Here is an 8720-nt window from a genome sequence, read left to right as displayed (position 1 = left end):
TGCCCTATGTATTGTCTAATCGTATTTGGTGCTTCAACGATCATCATACCAACTGTTACTGCGTGCATGGAACCACCACATAACAGTAATTATAGTAGCAGTGGTAGGAAGTTACCTTCGTGCCATATTTATACGTTTTACGCCAAGTGCGTTTCGTGAATACACCATTATCCAAACCCCTTTGCCTGTATGAAATTCGAGTGCCATAAATAATGTGGATTCGTCTTGAATTAAGTTGACGTTGCTTGCACGAGATGCTGCAACTGATGGCGAATATTAAGTTTGAACCAACGAATTACGAAATGAAAATAAACTTATACTAAACTGTGCAACGCCGTCTACTTCTTAAGCGACAGTGATACACATTTATGATAGCTGTAGCTAAAATGAAGCACTACCTACATGAAATAATGAAATAATGTTGTCATTTAGTGTCATAGATACACCTATTGCAACTGCGAAAACTTATTTCCCTCAACAGGACGTCAGCTGTCGAATTTTCACGCAGGCTACTTTCACACGACTATTTTCACGCAGAGTATCTGTTCACTAAATGTGTTATGTTTTGACAGCAGAGATACATGTTCAAGGTGACAGCAGCTGGGTTTGGGGAATACCTTTGCAACTGCTTGTTAATATCCTGTAGGACATGCACAAAGTACACACAGATAAAAAGAAACACTCTTGCAGTACTAGGTTCCCTCATTTGCAGTATTAACACGGCAAGATTGGTAGTTAAATCGTTAGTTTATGTGAAGAAAGTAATTATTCTAATTGTGTGGACTTCTCTTAATTAAATATTGCATAATTGTGCCACTCTATTACTCACCTTCTTTAGACACAGTACGGTTCGCTGAAGTGGCTTGGTGGGTATGAGGATGAATTATTGCTTCTGCTCTGGCCGCCACAGACTCCGGATCTTAACATTATTATGGCGTTTGTGGACGGCTGTGAGGAGAAGTGTCCGAGGTCGCCCTCCACCTCCATAATTGTTTTCCAAACTTGTCACTACTTTCGAGGAAGAATGAGAAAGGATTGTCATGAAAACCATAGAGGAACTGCTTTTATCCGTTCCGAGAAGACTGGAAGCTGTCTTGAGGGCCAATGGGTTCCCTACAGGTACTATGCGTGGTAATGTGTCGTGTTTTCGGTTTTCGAAATTTCTGTCCATTCCCTACAGTAGCTCATATAGAAAACTGTGATACTAGCAAAGAGAGAAGCGCAAAATTTATGACAGTCTGAGAATAAAAGTGAAAAAATTGTTGCTTCGTATCTGGTAAATCAGACACTATTTTGCACTGTTGTAATGTATCTTAGTACCGGAAAAAGATAATAATGATAGAAGGGTATGTATACACAAGATTGAACACACAGACCTTGTGGTAATATCGAAACCCAAAAAACGCAATATGAAGGCCTACAGAAACAAAAACTACATCTTTCAAACCTTTGGCAACTCTAGAAAGGCAGTTGTGCTGAATATACGTAGGAGAGTTCGTCGTAGTCTCGAGGAAGACGGTTAACTTAGTGATAAACCATTATCATTATTCACACAATATGTAAAGAAAGACAAAATGAGTAATTAATAAAAAGAAACTAGAATTGCGAGATTTAGTAGACAATAGTTTATTTCAGTTTATTGGCTACAGGTGATCCTGTAGAATATGAATACATGTATAAGAATGTCGTGTCTCTGTCTTCAAAGAAGAGTTGTGTTTCAGTCCACGGACAGTTTTTTAAACGAGCCTGCGATGCCGTAGATGTCGCCATAGCGGTTCTCGGCGGGGCGTTTGCTCTCATCTGACATGTACTTGTCTTTCTCCAGCAGCCACTCACGGCTGACCATCTCCCTAAGTTTGTCTGAAACACAGGGAGCAGTTTAGCTTTCAAACTTATACAACCATTTCGGGTTTCAGCAGCATTCCTGTATGTACCTAAAAAGTTATTTGAGACATTGTTCTTATCAAAGTCGTTACGTAGCACTGTTCTTCTATGTGATATCAGAAATACTAAAAATACTGAATAATACATATTTACATGAAAGAGGCTCTCTAACAAAGGGTTACAGTAATTGTTCTTGAATAGTTACATTCATTTCGCATTTTGCGGTGTTCGAGTAGATGGTTAACTCAAGTCCAACGGACATGGGTTTCAGTGCTCTAACACTATTCTAACGGTCAAGCTACTTGTATTTTTACTACCCACTAAAATATTAATTCCAAATTTAAAAAATACTACTTTCAAATTAAAACTAGGATAATGAATATCAAAGTGTTGTGAGTGATGGAATTATGAAGAGAAGTGGGAAATATTCATTTTAATTAAAATTTCGAAAAAAAATTGTTTTTTGTCTCAACAGCCAGTGATATGACGGCAGTGGAGAATCACTTCACGCACGACCGCCGTTGTGTAAGAAAAATGGAGGAAAAATTAACAGCCCAACGTTCAACCCTTGAATTGTATTCATTCTGGATTGACTGATAACTAATTGTGGCAGGTTGTTGCAGATACCATTAATATGTCTTAAAGACAGTTAGACAACTATTTCTGACAGGTGCAGTGCCTATAACATTATTTTAAAAATTTGTTTGCTTTTAATTCAGTGATGAATGGTTTAATTTATATAATCCATTGGTATGACAGTGTTAGTATTTAATTTCTGTATCTCTGTGTAGTGTGCGGTTACAAATTCACTGTGTAAATCAGGCTTTTACTATTTGAATTCCGTGATCAGTTGATTTATGAAAGATGACCGTAGAGAGCGAGGTATGTTTTAAAATTCACTGGTATCATTTTTACACCGATTTGATGTGGATGAATTTAAAAAGAATGTCGCGTTGCTCAAAGGACAAATTCTGAGTAACACAGTCCAGTTCCCTAAGCTTACTAACGTCAGGTCAGAAGAATTTATTACGGCCATGTAATAATTACCAAATGTTTTTAAGACCCTGCCAACCTCACATCTGTTTCAGAGACGGTTTGCCATTTGGGTCGAAAGCGATCCTGTGCATGTGAAGATTTAGCTCATTGATCTTAAAAGTGATTCCGGATTCAAAGACAAATTCCTTCACGTTAAAACTGTCCAGGGGGCCTACAATCTTTTCCTCAGGTAGAGTTTCCAAGTTTCGATAATGGGGCGTGCAAAAGTGCTATGCTGTTTCTATAAGCATATGTATGTGAAATATGTTTTTTCGATTACGACGCTATGTAGGTCACTATTACGTGGAAAACCTGAGTGCGAATATTTGTAAAATTTTCCGCATCTGTTGGTATGCCTGCAGATCGTATTTGATAAATATTGTATTACGTCTTTAGTGTGCCGAACATAATTCAATAATACTGGATAACTATTTCGTTTGTGATCTGTGTTGTTGAGAAATATCTAATATTGATCCAAGCCGCATGCAATGCGACTTCATCGCTATCTAAATACTTAGCGTTTGCTTGTGTCCCCCTCTTCCCCCTCCTCACACTCAGACGTCGTGGCGTGGATGTGTGGGAAGTGTGGATCCACGCTGATACTCTATGGCTTGCGAGCAAGTGCGTGGATTGCGAGATGAATTTTAGGCTGCCCCTGAAGTAGACGTTCCATGAGACGAACAAACGTAAGAATATGTTTTCTACGATGTGAGAAAATTAAAATTATGCCTTCTGTACATTTACTACAACGCATAGTGCATTAGAAAGCTATACTTTTTGTTTAGTATGTGAAAGCAGTGTTGGCAAAGATACTGTTGAACAAGAAATCAGAAACCTGTACGTAATCTCTTCCACACCCTGAAACAACTTAAGGTTATCTGAAATAATTAGGGTAATCAGTGAGATGGTCACTGATGAATTTGCTCGGGGAACTTTTAGAGGAGCAGCTTACAGGAAAAGTTATCAACAGGTCCAGCAGTGCCCCCCAGCTCGTCTGGTATGCAGTCACGCTGCACGTAGTCGAACAGAGTCGTCGATCCTGGAAGGTGCGCGAACACCTGCAACAGACAGGCGGTATGACACGAAACAGTCCCAACACTGGTATGTTTTTTTCTAATGTACTCCTGAGACATTACCACACAGTCACCTCCATAAACAAACTTCTCGTTAAACTGAAATTAATGAGCACTACATTATGCAATGGAGAAACAGAAATTAAAATAATGTTCTTAATAGCCACATTTTTAGCAGCAGAAACTTATCTACGTATAATTCATTTAATATCACTTTAAAAATAGTATTGCGAAGACTAAGCTAAATAATAAGTGGGTGAAGCAGATGTTGCCAATTACGTCATATCAGTAGAAAATGCCACATATTAACCTCGAAACATGTGCAAAAACTTATGTTATACATCAAGATCAGTTAGCAAGTCCGATTGTCGCTACAAAAACAGTATTTTCCTGCTTCGCTTCACTCTTAACATGTATATATAATTCGACCTGAAACTACCCTGCTGCTGACCGTACCTCGGATGTCATTAGAAGCCCGGAATGCACAAATTTGTTTAAAGCATCAGTTATCGAAAACGCAATAAGCTAAGATTCCGGGCAGAGAATTAGTCATCCCAGGAAACTTCACACTAAGACAGTCTACCACAGCCTATAGTCTCTGTCATGGTTGCAGTTCGATGAGGAACAGAGTCCAAAAACTTCTGCACTTTTGCCTCACGCAGCTGAAGCTGCTCAAAGATGATCACATCCCGCTAAGACACCAAACTGTGGCGATGATGTTTCCTACGTTTCATGCGCTGTTCTAAATAACCCTGACATTTTAATGGGAATGAGGTCGGATGATATAGTTCCGCTGTCAATGGGCGTTACGGGGCTTGAGTGGTCGTCAAACCCGCTACGTAGGCGTGCAGTCTGTGAACACGGGAGATGGGGATGTCCAAAGCGGTAATTACGATGTCACAGAAGAAAGGGCAAGACTTGGTTGACGAGAATGTTCAAATGAACTCGTTCATACTCACGATAAAATGAATGAGCGGACCCAAGTCATAGCACCAACAACACCAAGAAAATACCACAAAACCAGCCTCCACCCTGAAATACAGCCTCCGCATACGCTGGGCTGCACGTGCGCTCTACGCAGTCTATCAATTGAGAAGAGGCCAACAGCAGCTCAGCAGCTCATTGAGCTAAATGTTTTGTATCTCGCCAGGAAGGCGGCGCGTGGGTCTGATCCTGTGATCTGCAAAATAGGCCGAATAAAGGAAGCGGGTAGGAGCAGGTGAGATAAAGTACTTCATTACTGCATGTTAAGTAAAAGCACATTTAATAGACAATATTAGCCAAAGACTTACACCTAGCACGTAGGTGCGAAGCTGTTCATGTATCAAAGCTAACAGTTACTAGTTGTTGGACAAACCATCATCGAAGTAACAAAGGCTAAGTCTGTAATGGCTAGCCCCCTACGAAGTAAAAGCTAAGTTGCTTGGTCGTCTACTCTTGATCAACTGCACAGAAAGCAGAGCAGTGCTCGTAGAGCTCCACAGCGTCGGCTAGAGGGTGCTGTGGTCGGCGTAGATCGTCCGCTCTCGTAGTGACAACCTACGAACGTACACCTACGCTATGGAATCGGAACTATCGATACCACAAAATGCTCCGTAAAATCGTCAAATTTGGCAGCTCTAAAATGCTGTGGTCTTCAGTCCAGAGACTGGTTTGATGCAGCTCTCCATGCTGCTCTATCCTGCGGAAGCTTTTTCATCTCCAAATACCTACTGCAGCCTACTCCCTTCTGAATCTGTTTAGTGTATTCATCTCTTGGTCTCCCTCTACGATTTTTACCCTCCACGTTGCCCTCCAACACTAAATTGGTGTCCCTTTAATGCCTCAGAATATGCCCTACCAACCGGTACCGTCTTCTAGTCAAGGCGTGTCACAAATGTCTCTTCTCCCCAATTCTGTTCAATACCTCCTCATTAGTTATGTGATCTACCCATTCTTCTGTAGCACCACATTTCGAAAGCTACTATTCTCTTTTTGCCCAAACTATTTATCGTCCACGTTTCACTTCCATACATGGCTACACTCCATACAAATACTTTCCGAAACGACTTCCTGACACTTAAATCTATACTTGATCTTAACAAATTTCTCTTCTTCAGAAACGCTTTCCTTCCCATTGCCAGTCTACATTTTATACCCTCTCTACTTCGACCATCATCAGTTATTTTGCTCCCCAAATAGCAAAACTCATTTCCTACTTTAAGTGTCTCATTTACTAATCTAATTCCCTCAGCATCACCCGATTTAATTCGACTACATTCCATTATACTCGTTTTGCTTTTGTTGATGTTCATCTTATATCCTCCTTTCAAGGCACTGTCCATTCCGTTCAGCTGCTCTTCCAAGTTTTTTGCTGTCTCTGACAGAATTACAATGTCGTCGGCGAACCTCAAAGTATTTATTTTTTGTATTTATAACTATGTGTTCACCTGACTAGAAGTCTTCGAACTTTAACCTATCCATTTCCCGTTTTAAATTTTCTAACCTACATGCCCGATTAAGGGATCTGACATTCCACGCACCGTTCCGTAGAATGCCAGTTTTCTTTCTCCTGATAACAACGTCCTCCACCTAAAAAAAAAAAAAAAAATAAAATAAAAACCATTGGCACAGTAAATGTAACGGGTGCCTTCGGTGGCCAGTAAGTTTCTACGTATGTGCTGTGCTGGTAGCTATTGTACTGTGTTGTACAGTAGTACCTTAACTCACACCGAGCGAGGTGTCGCAGCGGTCGGGAAGATGACTGTTCAGCCGGCCCGAGTGGCCGAGCGATTCTGGGCGCTACAGTCTGGAAACGCGCGACCGCTACGGTCGCAGGTTCGAATCCCGCCTCGGGTATGGATGTGTGTGATGTCCTTAGGTTAGTTAGGTTTAAGTAGTTCTAAGTTCTAGGGGACTGATGACCTCAGAAGTTAAGTCCCATAGTGCTCAGAGCCAAGACGACCGTTCGAAACCAGTCCGGGCATTCAGATTTACGTTTTCCGTGATTTCCTTGATACGCTCCAGGCAAATGACAGGATGGTTCCTTTGAAGGGTCACTGCCGATTTCCTTCCCAATCCTTAACACAATCAGAGCTTGTGCTCCGCCTCTAATGACCTCGATGTCGACGGGACGTTAAGCATTAATCTCCTCGTCCTCCTCCTTAACACAAGTCCATAAAACATTTAAAATATTTTCAGCATGATTCGGGTGTATAAAATGATAAATCGAAACGAACACACACAACAGAAATTACATTGATAACATCACATCATTCACAAGGAATCTTTACATGGTACTTCAAATAAGGAGTGGGAATTTTTTACCCTTTTGCTACCATGAAATAATTTGAGTAAGTACGAAATAACATTGAAATTTATAAATAATTGACTGACGATTAAAGCAGTACAACATGTTCTTAAATACAGGTGTTAAAACTATTAAAATATAACTGAATGAACAGGCCAGTATTCCCCTGTAGCTGTACGTATATAAGTCAATTAGAGATCCACATAACATGCTTCGCAACTTTTAATTTGCGTCTTCTGCTGAGTATAAACTCTATGTCATATGGTATAGGGAGTTGTTACAGAATGCCGCATAGTAAGGCAAAGTTGGCTAGGCAAAGTTCTTATCCCTCGTCAACTGATAAAGACCATCATCAATGATGAATGTCCAGTCTGTGTTAAAATAACGAACTGCCTTCACTTTATTGACTAGAGTATGTTCCTGTCGTCCTATGTCAAGCATAGGTCCACCTATACCATATGACATAGCATTTACATACACCTGAAGATGCAACTTAAAAGTTGTTTGGGTCTGTAATAGACCTAAATAAATACAACTACAGCGGAGTATTGGAATTTTCATCCAGTTTTATATTTTAATAATTTTAACACCTGTATTTAAACACCTGTTGTACTGGATGACTGATTTTAGCTGTGTCTGCTCCAGTTCTAAAAGTATCTGTAACTTTTAAAGTTGTTCATTACAGGCAATTTAATGGAACATTGAACGCGAAGCTAATGTGTAACTAGGCTAGCATTAAAAGTACAATAGCCATATCTTGACACTTAATATCGGGAAAAAAAGTATTATGTCTACTGTTAACATTGTTTGTCGTACACAAATTAGTCTATTGCAACAGTTCTTCATTCTTGCTGAGATCAGTTGCATTTTTAGCAGTAAGGCGCTTTGATCCCCTTTCGAACGCCAGCGTACTTCTCATGAACCCACTCATGAACCCGCTGTTTACATGTTAGATTCTGAATCATGACTTTCTTAACGTCATCACAATATATAGTTCAGAACCGGCTATCCTCGTTGCAACTGATAGGTCTATTTACTGAAGCCAATGAATGTTTAGCTTTGCTGTCTTCTTCGGTCTAGAACCTTGGAGTGATTTTGTCATAGCTGTACTTCTTCTCCCTTTTGTTTTTGTCGCAGTATCTTCCAGGATCTCATTGTGTTAACCACTTGTTATTAGAATTGTTTTCTGAACTTTATATTCGCATATTCCAGCTGAGATTGTGGGCGGTGTCGGGGATGTTTCAATCAAGGAAGTTTGAATTTTTTACTTAAACGTTGAGATATCAGCCTCAGGCCTTCCTGATTTGGTTCCTCTGGTGGTTATAACATGTTTTCACGCTGAAACCTGCGTGTCGTGTGACAGTTCCCTAGTAGTAGCAGTTAGGCTTGTGTCTCAAACCTCTAAAACAAGACACGACTAGTTTCAAACTGAAGTGCTG

The 8720-nt window shown here is 40.2% G+C and overlaps 1 protein-coding gene across 1 annotated transcript in view; it reads right to left on the bottom strand.

The window, feature by feature from the left end:
* Positions 1–1648: 1648 nt before the first annotated feature.
* LOC124612311 (clavesin-1-like) overlaps positions 1649–8720 on the bottom strand; it is a 48151-nt gene continuing 41079 nt past the window's right edge. The window contains exons 6-7 of the mRNA XM_047140434.1: positions 3872–3977; positions 1649–1860 (exon numbers count right to left, since the gene is read on the bottom strand). Of these exons, the coding sequence (XP_046996390.1) occupies positions 1718–1860; positions 3872–3977 (249 nt within the window). The 3' untranslated portion in view covers positions 1649–1717. The remainder of the gene's footprint in view (positions 1861–3871; positions 3978–8720) is intronic.

This window comes from Schistocerca americana, chromosome 4, assembly GCF_021461395.2.
Source record: "Schistocerca americana isolate TAMUIC-IGC-003095 chromosome 4, iqSchAmer2.1, whole genome shotgun sequence".
Taxonomy (NCBI): domain Eukaryota; kingdom Metazoa; phylum Arthropoda; class Insecta; order Orthoptera; family Acrididae; genus Schistocerca; species Schistocerca americana.
Note: the sequence above shows the minus strand (reverse complement) of the source record. Positions and strands in the feature narration are given on the sequence as shown.